General features: G+C 51.5%; 2 protein-coding genes across 2 annotated transcripts; one reads left to right on the top strand and one right to left on the bottom strand.

Moving 5' to 3' along the window:
* Positions 1-291: 291 nt before the first annotated feature.
* Z519_02119 (uncharacterized protein) lies at positions 292-2,916 on the top strand (the record flags this gene model as incomplete). The annotated part of the gene is made up of 1 exon (XM_016759876.1): positions 292-2,916. One exon carries the CDS (start codon positions 292-294, stop codon positions 2,914-2,916), a length of 2,625 nt encoding a protein of 874 aa, XP_016623397.1.
* Positions 2,917-3,798: 882 nt separating this feature from the next.
* Z519_02118 (uncharacterized protein) lies at positions 3,799-11,912 on the bottom strand (the record flags this gene model as incomplete). Its single annotated transcript, XM_016759875.1, has 2 exons — positions 3,799-11,732; positions 11,786-11,912. 2 exons carry the CDS (start codon positions 11,910-11,912, stop codon positions 3,799-3,801), a joined length of 8,061 nt encoding a protein of 2,686 aa, XP_016623396.1.
* Between the last annotated feature and the right edge of the window lie 1,388 nt (positions 11,913-13,300).

Genomic DNA, 13,300 nt, shown 5'->3' with positions numbered 1-13,300 from the left:
ACCGTGCCGTTTTATGCTCTCTGCACGACAGGAGAAGGCTGCATTATTCGGATGGCGAGATGGGCCGGTGGCGCAATCACACTGGGCCAAATCTATGACAAGCGCATCTGTCATGGGTGCATCGGATCTAAGAAAAGTCAGGCAAATGTGCTCGCGTCAACTCCATTGCGCATCCTCCGATCACCAGACTTGCTGTCTTGCCGTCTGGGCTCATCGTCCTCTCACCTCCTCCTCCCTCATTACCTCGTGCCCTTTTGCTGGCAGTCTCTCCCTCCAGACTTCACGCCAGCAATGGCGGCAAGCTACCTGCGGCCGCAATTGATGCGCTCGTCAAAAGCTGCTTTTGAGTGCGCATTCTGTGCCCATCGCCGCTCCGCCCAATTCGCCAGACTACGATACACTCGGTCATTACGTCCGCCTCTGTCGAGATTGTATGCAACGGTGACCCCTGGTGATCCAAAGCCGCCTTCGGAAGATCCTGAAAAGCCGAAGAGGAAGCCTGAGAATGCTGAGAAGGCCGAGAAATCTGCAGACGGAGCTGGGAAACAGGACCAAAATGCAGAACCAGAGTCAAAGAAGGCCGGCACCCAAGAGTTTTCTCCCCTCACACCAGAAGAGATTAGACAGATCGACGATGTCGCCCAAATGATTAAGACGGGTCTCCCCAAGGCGCAAGCCGACGCCGTTGATGAAGCTGCCGAGCTTATGAAAAAAGGTGGAATCCCCAAAGAACTCCGAGAAGTTCTTGAAGCGCGGCGGAAGGATCCAAGCAAGCGAATCGACCTTGGCACCACGGTGCGTCTTGTGGGACTCTTCACCAAGATGTCGCGCATGACCCCAGAGGAGGTTCGACAACAATACGGCAAGGGCGCCACACCGGATGAAACTCCACTGTTCGATCAGTCAAACAAGAGCGAGGAACATCATAAACAACGCAAAGAAAAGCAGAAGCAGCAGCAGCAGCGGCAGCAGCAGGGTGGACCCAAAGTCTACGAGTTCAAGCTCGACGCCAGCACAATGATCATGACCGCCTTCATTACCTACTACTTGTACCGAAGCCTGTACCCTGGGGAGACAAGTCGAGAAATTACGTGGCAGGAATTCAGGACTACCTTCTTTGACAAAGGCCTGGTCAGCAGACTCACCGTCATCAATCGAAACCGAGTCAAAGTCGAACTACACCGTTCCGCTGTCGCACAGAGATATCCAGAGTCGCCTGCGGCTCAACCCAACTTCTATTACTACTTTTCAATTGGCTCGGTGGAAGCTTTTGAGAGACATTTGGACGAGGCACAACAAGAATTGGGTATCCCCGCGAACGAAAGAATACCTGTGGCTTACTCTGATGAAGTTCCGCTGAGCGCCGCCATCTTCTCTTTTGGCCCAACCCTTCTCTTTGTGGGTGCTCTGTTCTGGTTGTCGAGGAGAGCGGCATCGGGTGCTGGTGGTCAGAGTGGGATCTTCGGCATCGGCAAGTCAAGAGCTAAAAGATTCAACCACGAGACCGACATCAAAATCAAATTCGCCGATGTTGCTGGTATGGACGAAGCAAAGCTGGAGATCATGGAGTTCGTCTCTTTCTTGAAAGATCCTTCGAAATACCAAAGACTGGGCGCCAAGATTCCTCGAGGAGCCATTTTGTCCGGTCCTCCGGGTACTGGCAAGACGTTGTTGGCCAAGGCGACTGCCGGTGAATCCGGTGTTCCATTCTTCTCTGTCTCCGGTTCCGAATTCGTAGAAATGTTCGTTGGTGTCGGCCCATCTCGAGTGCGGGACCTGTTCGCAAATGCCCGAAAGAATGCTCCGTGCATCATCTTCATTGACGAAATCGACGCCATCGGCAAATCTAGGGCGAAACAAAACTTTGGTGGCGGCAATGATGAGCGCGAATCGACCCTCAACCAGATCTTGACCGAGATGGATGGTTTCAATACCTCCGAACAAGTTGTCGTCCTTGCCGGTACCAACAGACCCGATGTTCTCGACAAAGCTTTGATGCGACCGGGTCGATTTGATAGACACATTGTTATTGATAGACCAACCATGGAGGGCCGCAAGCAAATATTCAAAGTCCATCTCCGCAAGATCGTCACTCACGTCGACATGGAATACCTCACCGGCCGTCTGGCGGCTTTGACGCCGGGATTTTCAGGTGCAGACATTGCCAACTGTGTAAACGAGGCCGCCCTCATCGCCGCTCGCTCGAACGCAGCGTCCGTTGAAATGCTTCACTTTGAACAAGCAATCGAGCGTGTCGTTGGCGGCCTTGAGAAGAAGTCATTAGTCTTGACGCCGGAGGAGAAGAAAACCGTCGCGTACCACGAGGCTGGTCATGCTATCTGCGGTTGGTTCTTCAAGTACGCCGACCCCCTTCTCAAAGTGTCTATCATCCCTAGAGGTCAAGGTGCCTTGGGCTACGCCCAATACCTCCCCGCTGGTGGTGGTGATGTGTACCTGCTGAACGTCAAGCAACTGATGGACCGCATGGCCATGACATTGGGCGGACGCGTCAGCGAGGAAATCTGGTTCGATACTGTGACGAGTGGGGCATCTGATGATTTCAACAAGGTCACACGGATGGCTACGGCTATGGTCACCGAATGGGGCATGTCCCCCAAGATCGGATACTTGCACTACCGCGACGATGAGCAGAGACTACACAAGCCTTTCTCGGAAGAAACAGCGCGACACATCGACGAGGAAGTCCGACGCATTGTGGATGAAGCGCATAAGCAGTGCAAAGATCTCCTATTGGAGAAAAAGGATCAAATGCAGGCTGTGGCGGAGGAGCTTTTAAAGAAAGAAATGCTTGTCAGAGATGATTTGGTGAGAATACTGGGGCCGAGACCATTTGAGGACCCGGGCGACTTTTCGAAGTACTTTAGCGGTGAACAGGGACAGAAGAGCGCACCGTAAGTTATGCTTTTCGTTTACTGTTGCACGTTTTCCCACCCACTTGATTTCAGGAAAACCATGGTGCTAATCTGATTCGCATATTGGTTAGGCCACCACCGCCCACAGAGCAAACAGGTCCTTCAGGGGATATCCCGGAGCAACCAGCACCTGCATTCAAATCCCTTTTCAGATAATAGGAAGCTCTCCTCCGACAATGCCAATCTTCTCTTTTGTTGGTTCTGTCAAGCCGCAACCGGTCGTGGCATTCCGACGAGGAGTGGGGGGTGGTCGGAATCCAAGCAGTGCTTGTCTCTCGTCTCCACTGCCAGACAACCAGCAAGGGGGACAAGCACGGCAATTCCCACGACGCAGTTTCACCCCCTAAACCAACCCCCTTGTCACAGTCTGTTCGGCCACGAAAAAGACTGAGTGGTCTCCGTCAGATCAGACGGCTGTACTCCATCGCCCCTGCTGAATACGAGTCAGAGGGAGGGCGCGGTTCAGTTATACGTATGTACATATAGGCAAGCAAGCAAAGCTTGGAGGCTTTTTGCTGGATCCCCCTCCATCCATGTCCAGCTACAGAGCTGTGTAGAGGGATACTCCAAAAAATCACCCATACTCCTCTTTTCTCCAATCACTCTGTGTCCGTTCTTTACGTGGGCTGTGATCCTATCTGAAGAAAACCTCATATGGAGATGGACGCATACGCGCAGGAAGCGTGCAGGTCAACCCTTCATTCCGGTGAGATGGAGTTAATCGACATTGATCGGTCTTTTGCAATAGAAGTCGCCAATATCCCTTTTTTATTTACCTACATAGACGTGAGTTCTCGCGGCTTCGTCCCAACAAACTCCCGCACGTACTTGGACCGCTTGTTTCTTTTCCTCTGGTTTCTCATTGCTATTCTTCACCGAATCCGGCTTCACCCAGGTCCACACGTCCCACACTCCAGACCTCCCTCTCATCTTCCTCTTCATCCGAACTCAGCCCCAGCCCGCCTCTGACACCACCTTCCGCCGCCCTCCTCTCCCTCGCAGAAGTTCCCAACTTGAGTGCCACGCGTTTGAAGTAATCTCCCATCGCCCTTGCCGGGCCCACTCCAAGCGTCTTACCACCGTCTTCTGAGGCCATGTACCTGTCGAAGAGGGCAGATTCCTCGTCGACCACGTTGAAGAGTTCGAGAAAGGCTGCCTCGGCTGCTAACTTGACAGGGATGACGACGTCCCTTACCGATGCAAAAACCGGCGGGACCAGGATGGCCACGATTTTGTTGTCCTCGCGCAGACTGTCGCCGTGGTGGCGGAAGATCGTGCGAATGACCACCAGTGCGAGGCGGCGAGAGTCGATGTCTCCTCCTGGTGGGATTGTGGAAGCGAGGGCTTCGAAGAGGGGTCTGCATCTTTCTTCAATTTCGACGCCGGAAGATATTTCATGCAGAGAGAGGAGGTATTTTCCTAATGCAAGTACGGCATTCTGTTGTACGAAAGTACCGCTCTTCCCAGTTAGGCCGTTGACGAGGACGTTCCGTGTATCTTCTGCATATGCCGGATTTTCTATCAGACTCGGAGCGCTTTCCAAAAGTACGGCATTTAGAGCAAGAATTGACGCGTTGGTCGACGGCTGGGCGAGTACACGAGTCTTGATCAAAGTCGCAGCCTTCTCTGCGGGAAGAACTTTGATCATAGCCCCCAGAAGCCGAGCATTGGTCACCATCATATTATCATCCTGAACGTCATGTTGGCTGTCCATAAGCCCCAAGATGGATTCGCGGGAGCTGTCGGACATGCTCGAACCAACCTTGCTGACAACTTCCTGAAGGGCTTTCAACATGGCATTGCGGACACCGGTCTCGGGGGTCTTCGCGCCAGTAACGAGTTCGGCAATTAAGGGGTCGACGCGCGGCGTTAATGTGATGAGCGTACTTAATGCTTTCGTTGCCCGTGTACGGAGAATTTCACTTGTCGGATCGGCGATAGATTTTGTGAATGTTCTTTGCAACTGAGGCAGGAAGGGACGCAAGAAAGTAGGGATCTTCTCGAGGAGCAGGTTGAGAGTGGACAGGATAGCACATTTGACATCCATTGATCTCTCCCCGACAACACGGATGAGCGGACCGGTGATTTGGGTGACAAACGGCTTCAATCCGTCAGGACTCGACCGCTCAATGATGTCTGATATACCCATAGCAGACTGGACTCGCTGCTCGGTTGTACCGTTCATCAAGCCTTGCAGGAAGATTTGAAGTACGGGCAGGATACCCTTAGGAAGCGCGAATCCAGGCAGGACTGATCCTGCAGTCCCAGCTTGCTGGAGGACTTGTCGGGTGGAGGTGACTAGTGTCTCCATTTCTTCTTTGCGCAAATGGGACTGCAGCTGGTTTAGTGCGGACCAGGCTGCTTTGACAACATCTTGGTCTCGATCGCCGAATGAGATGAGAAGGGCGCGGATGAGATCTTGGTTGTAGCGGGAATAGTCGAGAACGGGATTTGCGAAGAACGTTGCTAAATGATTTGCAGCGAGTGCTCGTCTTCTGTGGTCGTCATGCTTGATCATGGCCAACATCACACCCATGGCGGTGTTGAGACCATCGAATTCGTCAATGGAAGACAATGTCGCGTCGAAGGCCTCGTTCAATTCTCCTCGAAGTTCCTCGTCCTTGCATGTGACCATGTTGTCCGCAAGACTGTTCAGTATTGTAGGCAGTCTGCGAGTCATGCTTGCACCTCCGACTTTAGCCAATGAAGCCAGCGCCCGAGCATTGAAGCCAGTGATGGGGTTGGTGAGGAGCGTCGGGATCAGGTTAGGCAGAATAACGTTGGCCCTGGTAGCTTCAGTGAGCAAAGTAAGCAGCGCGGACAGTGCATGTTCAGCCTCCGTTTCGCTCCGCAATAAATTCAGCAGATGCGGCAACACCTGATCCACAGCTCGTTTGCCAAACATCTGTTGAAGAGAGTCAAAGGATTCTGCTGCTGCATCGCGCACTTCGGGATCGGAATCTGTCAGCGCCAGTCGGACAATGGCAATTAATTTCTTTTCGTGCTCTTCCAGAGACTCGGGTGAAGCAGCGTCGACAATCTCCCGGAGAGCAATACAGATGCCTTGTCGTTTATCTGGATCGGTGGAAGATTGAAGGCCTTCCTCAAGGGACGGAAGCAACGAGGCAAAAATGCCTTCTCCAGCCTTGCGAATCACTTCGCCCAGAGCATTGGCAGCAATCTCTTTGTGCTCCATGTTGGACGAGGAAAGGCGAGCAATAATCATCTGAGATAGCGTCGGCACTAGTTCGCGCAGTGTTCTCGGTGTTGCAACGAGTGCTTTCCACACGGCAATGGCAGCTGCTCGAACTTGCGCAGAAGTATCGCAGCGACAAATGTAGAGAGAAGACAGGACCCGATTGCGTCTCTCTTCTCCCAAAACTTGAAGCAAGGATTGTCCAGCTTGTGTTGCAGTTTCGCCTTCCTCCTCAGCTTCTGTTTGAGCACTGACCCCGGTGAGATTGAAGAGTAGGTCCCCGACAAGCTCAACTGAACTGAGACGAATACGGTAGCTGTCGTCAGCCAGACCACGTTGCAATTCTGGCAACAAGAGGTCAATGGATTTAGTCGCAAAGTTCTTCACGAGTAACCTGCCCGCTCTGAGAGCAGTTTCGCGAATTGCTTCGACATCGTCGGCCAGGCCCCTGAGAATGGATGGGATAATTTGAGCAAGATAATTAGCAAAGCTGTTGCCGAAACACGCCGGCAAGAAGATGAACAAAGTCATAAATCCTTCTCTAACGGTTGGCCTTGAGCTGGCGACGTTCTGTAGGATAGATGGCAGCGTTTCTTCAAGACGGCCAGTACCCAGACCAGCGAGGACTTCGCTCAGTGCTTGAGCTGACCCGAGGCGATCGCTTGCACCCGTATCTGTACGAAGCGAGGACATCAAGCTTGGTATCAGATCTGGGAAGGCATCTTCGCCCAGCTTCTCAACAAGACTGCCCAGAGCTTTGGAGGCGGTTGCTCGAGTTGCAGGTACAGGATCGACAGACGCAAGACGGAGGCCTGTGACAAGAATCGGTAGATGGGTAACAATATCACGCTTCTCGGTGAGATGTGCCAGACTCCCAATGATTTGAGCAGCTTTGCGTTTAGTAGCTGAGCGATCATTGAGCCCTCGCTCTAAGATCCTCACTACAAGGGCGAGCGAAGGTGCGTCGAGATAGTGGACGAAATGAACCTTGATCAGCCCGTCCAAAGCTTCCTCAGTGTATTTTGTTGGGTCACTCAGTGCTTTGAGTAAAATGTCAACGAGGCTCTTGACTTCTGGGTTTGTGATGACTTCTCCAAATCTCTTGAGACTGCTATTGGCAGCGGCTCGAACCTCTTTGTGACTGTCCGTCAGAACCGATGTCAAAGGAGGTATGATTTCTGGCAAGCTTGTGGCTAGCTGTTGCGGATCAAGGTAAGCCATTGCACCGAGGAGGTCACACGCTCCTTTCTTGCTACGCCACTGTGTCTCATTTAATCCTTCGAGTAGTTCAGGAAGGACACGACGTACGCCAAAGGAGCTCAGGCTGGCAAAACATGTCTTTGCAGTGTCCAAGCAAGCTTCACGTACTGATGCCACTGGGTCGCCAAAGCATGTCAATAATTGGGGAAGCACCTCGATCATATATGGTTCAAAGGTCCGACCGAGCAGCAATGACAGTAACTCGTATGCCATCATTGCGCCTTGTCGCTGCTCAGGGCTTTTTTTGTTTTCAGTCGCAGTTCGCAACGCAACCATCACCCTGTGTTGCCGCAACGCTGCCACACCTTTACCCTTGACAACTCCTGCAAGACCGTAAGCTGCTCCTCGACGTGCAGCGTATTTCTTGGACTGGAAAAGCTGATCAAGAAGAGAGGTGATGTATGGCGCAGCATCGATAGAGGGAGGACGGACAAGTGGAGGCAGGCAATTGGCGACAGCATATTGAACGGACTCGGATGGTGTGCTGAGAGTATCAAGGAGCTTTTGTATGACATTCCCTGTTCGCTTGTCGCCATTAGGTAGATGTCTTGCCAGAGACCCATAGAGAATGATCACGGCTTCATTGACCCAATCTGACTCTTGAGTTCCTCTATCAGGGCCCTGCAACACTTTCTCGAACAGATCCATGAGAGGCTCTAGGCATTCTTTTCCTCGAGCTGCCACGAAGGTTGTACCTGTCTCCACCATCTCTGAGCGAACAGTAGCATTGCGATCTGAGAGGGCGCCGTCTGAAACTAAGAAGTTCATAAAAGGCACCAAAGCATTCCCACTCAGGACGGAAGAAAGCTCTTTGAATGCCAGTGCAAGGCCGCTTCGCTTCTCCCATTGGTCAACTAGTTCTCCTTTTTGCACAATGCCGAACTTGTTCCGCTTTGGGACCAAGGGTTGAGCTTCTGTTCGATAATGATCTTCGAGGGATTCCAATACTGACTCAGTCTTCGAAGGGATTTGGATAAGCGCTTGCGCGAGAGCTTTTGCTGCAGCCGTTCTAGTCGACCGTGCCTCTGAAAATAAAAACGGAGGTATGCTATTGACCAGTTCTTCGGTTACGGCGAACTCGAACTCTTCCCAAATCGCCAGCGCAGTCTCCGCATTTTCATCTTCCTCATCTTGACAAGCAATCCATATATGGACCGAATAATTAATCTCGGACAAGTCAATCTCTGAATGAATGGCTTGAAGAACCGCAGATCGGACAGCGGACTCGGGAAGGGTAACGGCAGACAGAAGAATGTCCGTCTCCTCAGAAGTGACATTGTCCGACATCGATCGACAGAAGTCAAACAGACAATCTCTTATTATTCGATAGTGCTGGTTATACGTGCGCATTGCGCTGATTAAGTGGCGTAAAATGTCTGATCTTGGAAGGTGTTCATCGGCACCGGATCCCATCTGGAAAGATAGAAATTCGAGAGCAAGCAGAGCTTGTGCGTCAGCATCGTCGCCCGTGACATCTCCGATCTTTCCATTCTCGAGGACAGAAAAGATGAGAGGGAGGGCATAAGCAGTGCTGGCAGTATCAAAAGGGCGTTGCTCAGCAGCGAATCTCAGTCTGTACAACACCCTTGTTCCGAGCTCTGCAAGCGGCTCCACACAGAGATGCTCAGGAACGTTTGCATTCCGCAGAGACCTGAGAGTTGCAACACCAACAAAAAGGCGCAGGTTCCCGAGGCGGTCCGAGATCTTGTCGGAGCAGGCAAGATAAGCTGAGACGATCTCATCTTCGACGATGAGCGCCGCTCCCGCTTCAAGAGACCCCAGCAGCGCAGTGATGGCCGGAGACATCCAAAGCCCTGCATCTGTTGGCGGACCATGAGCAAGACTCTCAATGAATTTTGCACCTCTTCTGACGTTGCTTGAAATCGACCTCACCCGAGCCCGCGTAGCACTCTCTTGCTTGAGTTGAGCGTCGACCTTGGCCTGTTGGTCTGCGGTCAACTTTTTCTGGGGTACCCCTTTCTTTTTAGCCAACTGTGCGCGTATCTCTTCTTCCCATTTGAGAACATCATAGTCTTTCTGGTTCTTGTTTTCAAGGATTCCATTCGTCTGCTGGCCAAGGACATCGACGACAATCGTGCCTTCAGGGGCTCGGGCAATGAGTGCTTCGGTTGGACCTACAGCTTCCAACTGCACCGGGTCTAGGTCTTTCCGAAATTGACGAATCAAGGCTGGCGTAAAAATATCCGGCGCCACGAAGGCTAATGTAGCTGCAGAGTTGCAGGCAGCGATCTCGAAAATGTTTAATGGTGCCATCTTGCTGGTTTCAAAATGTGAGATTATCTCTCTGAAAAGTTGTTCCTGTCGTTCCTTTGCAAGTTCACCTGGATCGATGCCAGTGGCGAGGCAAGTCGCAATCCAATCTGAGTTGATAATCAGCTCAGGGCGTAATAACACGACTGTAGATATGGCCTGTTGCTTCAGCACCTCAACTGCCGCTTCCTGGGTCATATTTTCAAGCCTGTCCTTTGGTAAGCTTATGCACTTCACAGCCTGAAGCAGCCGATTGTCATTCAGGGATTGTTCAGCCATCTTAGTCGACTCCAGTGCACGGGATCGAAGCACGTCCCAAATCCCGAGTACTATGCTTTGGCCTACTGAAGCTGGTCGTTCCGAGTAGGCCTGTGACAACACAATTCCTGTCTGCTTCCGCACACTCGAGTCAACTTCAGGCGTGAGTAGGAGGTGCAAGATCGCTCTTGCCCATGCAGTCTTTGCTTCTTCTGAGGCTTGCTCGAGATTTTGCGTCAAATTGGTTAGCGCATATAGCGCCCACTGGCAATCGTCTGCAGATGAGAGTCGTGTATAGACTTTTGGGTTCAAGAGGAAAGAAAGTTTTGGTCGAATGGCAAGACATTGATTTCTGAGTTCATCATAGGTACTCGACTTGTACTCATCTGTCTTCAGTACTGGCGCATCAAATATCGCAGGAAGACCGAAGCCTGCAGCCACAAAACCATTCTGGGTCGCTGGGATGGGATTGAGGGCAACCTCGTCGCACGCATCTTTCAAGATTTTCAAGGCCGACTTGACAAATTCACGTGACACCCGTTCGGAGGGCACGTTCGCAAGATGTTTGAGAACATTTGCGAGACACAGAACCCACAGTTTGCGAAAAGGAAGCCTTTTGTCAAGGGTGCCTTTCAGTATTAGATCTGAGAGCGTCTTTTCGATTGATGAAGCTGTGACAATAAGTTGCAGATGCGGTGCTAATGCAGCAACCTCTTTCCTCAGCGCGCCCTCGTTAGCCTCCTTGGATGCCGCAGGGACGATAGATTGGGCGATGACAGAAGATGTGGTTAATTCGGGGGCGATTATTGATAGAGTATCGGCCAATAGACCACGCAGTTCAAAGCTACCAGCCTTTGAAGCTTTCATCGCGGACCCGATTTCCCCAGCAATCTTCTGCAGGGCATCTCGCGACCCGCCTCTCCCGACAAGGGCTGACAGAGCCTTACCTGCACCATCCCGAATTGTGGCATTGGTAGAGTTCATGGCTGATAGGAGAGGTTTCACCAGTTTTCCATGGACAAAGCCTGAAATATCGAGTGCTGTTGGCAGACTCAAGGCTAGCGCCTCGATAGGGCCTTGGAGGATGGCCTCTGGCGATCTTAAGATGGCCTTCTCAATTGCGGGGACCAGGACTTCGCCAATGTCCTGAAGAGCGACGAAGTCGAGGAAGAAATCTTTGAGGCCCATAGACTGATTGAACGGCACGGGACTTTTGGAGCCTATGATGGACTTGACATAGAAATCAAGGACTTGCTTTTTTGAGTCTTGAAGCTGTTCCCTTCTCTCCGTTATGCGGGCACTGACTCCGGAAATCACACCAACATAGAGGGCTTGACTGGCATTTGCTTCAGAGGAACTAGCAACATCTTGCAGGGCGAGTTGCAACGCCTTTTCTCCGACTTGTGGTGCTTTGAATGCGTCGCGCAGGCCTCTCCGGGCGATTGTCAAGGCCGATCCTTGAACTCCGCCCCGGACCGCTTTGTCTTCACATTTATCCAGGAGCCGGGCAGCAGCCAGGCATATTCTCCCAAAGCATTGCTCGAATGACTTCTCATTGAGCCGTATTTCTTGTTGAACCAGGCAACACCATTCCAGCAGGACAAATGCATTTCCAGGGGCTATGACCGCTTTTTGGCTCTCTTGTAACAAAAACTTTGTGACGGCAGGGTAGGCAACATCGGCGGAGGAAGGCGTTGTGAGACATGCTCGAAGGCATGATTGCACCGCTCGGCGAGACTTTCGATCTAGGTATCGAGGATACGTCGCAAGGAGAGCGGGCAACACGGTCAATAATTCTTTTGAGACTGTCTCATCTGCGCTGCCAATGAGACTGACCCCCTGAAACAGGACTTGTATGTAGCCATACCTGTGATTTGGATACTGTGCTGCAATTTGCGCAATGCCTCAATGCGGAGATTTGTCGAACTGCTTCTGAGAGCGGCAAGCCAGGCATCCCGAGTCTCTAGAGAACCCTGTTCCGCGCTGTCCCCCATTGTCCATGAATTGGACGTGGATCTTTATTGTTCGAGGAGACAAAGAACGGGAATGCTGGGTCAAGGGCTGAGACTCGAACGAAATTTACGACAAAGTGGACTTGGAGATGATTCGTGTGGGGGAGTCAAAGCGCAGCCTCGTCCCGCAGTTGTACAAGGCTGCGTGACGCCAGCAGGTGGAACGTTATTGTGAATTATCATGCTCGTACCGAGTACTCTCCTCGTCACCTACAACTTCGCCGACCCCACTGGCATTCCTCTCCGACGCAAGGCGGTATATGCGAAATAGTGCTCAATCAAACGTGATTGGATGACACAAGAGCTTCACCATGCCAAGTTGAAGCAGAACCTATCCCTTGGACTGTCGTAAAACAGAATGCTCAATGGATCTCCAGCACCTGGCACATGAATGTCCATTTCCCTACAGAAGTTAACCTTCTCGGCTTGACCACGTTGAGTTCGCCCCTTTGATAGCGAAGGATTCTGCTCGGCATACCGGGTCGAATGCCTCAGAGGCTCTTGAAGGTTCTGGCATCTAACTCAGACCCTACTATCGATAACCACTCTCGAAACACCGACTCATCGTCATGAGGCGGTGATGCCAGTCAACTTCGTTGAAAAAGGAACGCGGATAGGATATCACACTTGCTTGAGTGAGATGTTACGGTGTCATCGTCATCCTCGATGAGTTCAGCTCTGTGCCCATTGAGATGCACTAAAGTCTACCAGCCCGGTCTTCAGCTTATTTTGATCGCATCAGGCTTTGCCCTCAGAAAACCAACTCTTCAACTGGAAACTGTGAGATCGTGCTATCTTCGAAGGGGCAGATCAGTCAGACTAAAAAGTGAGTGCGCCAAATAATGTTCATCTTGTTACACAATCACATTTGTCGGGCCGAAGACGTCCTTCGCTTTGAGTCTGCTAAGAGAAGTGACAATCTGCTGGATTATGAACGTCTCCAAATCAAGGAGTCTTGAGATGAAGAAGTTCTTTTGACGCTTTCAAGAGTAGCATACTTGCCGTTTCATGCGGTGTCATTGTGTGCAATATCCCGCCTCCGAATCAGAGCACGGTGGGCAAGCAACGAACCATGGTTGATTGATTCGGCTTTCGGAGCACCAAGATGATCAAGCTCATCAATAGAAAAAGCAGTGACATATGTTTTGGACAATAGAGGCTGGCCCTCTTTCCATGAATTTTAGGGTAACCTATTGTCTCTTGCTGTAGGATGGTGGGCTTATAGTTGTATGATCAGAAATATGCCCTCAGGCGACAATGACGATTGCTGTTTACCCGGGCCTTATACACTCGATCGAATACGAGTAGCTTCATAATGGTAGCAATGAATAGTGCGTTGTGCAAAACTTGTGCGGCAGTTGCCTGCTCAA

This window comes from Cladophialophora bantiana (genome assembly GCF_000835475.1).
Source record: "Cladophialophora bantiana CBS 173.52 unplaced genomic scaffold supercont1.3, whole genome shotgun sequence".
Lineage (NCBI taxonomy): Eukaryota > Fungi > Ascomycota > Eurotiomycetes > Chaetothyriales > Herpotrichiellaceae > Cladophialophora > Cladophialophora bantiana.
The sequence above is the reverse complement of the archived record's forward strand: the minus strand, read 5'-3'. Positions and strand labels throughout refer to the sequence as shown.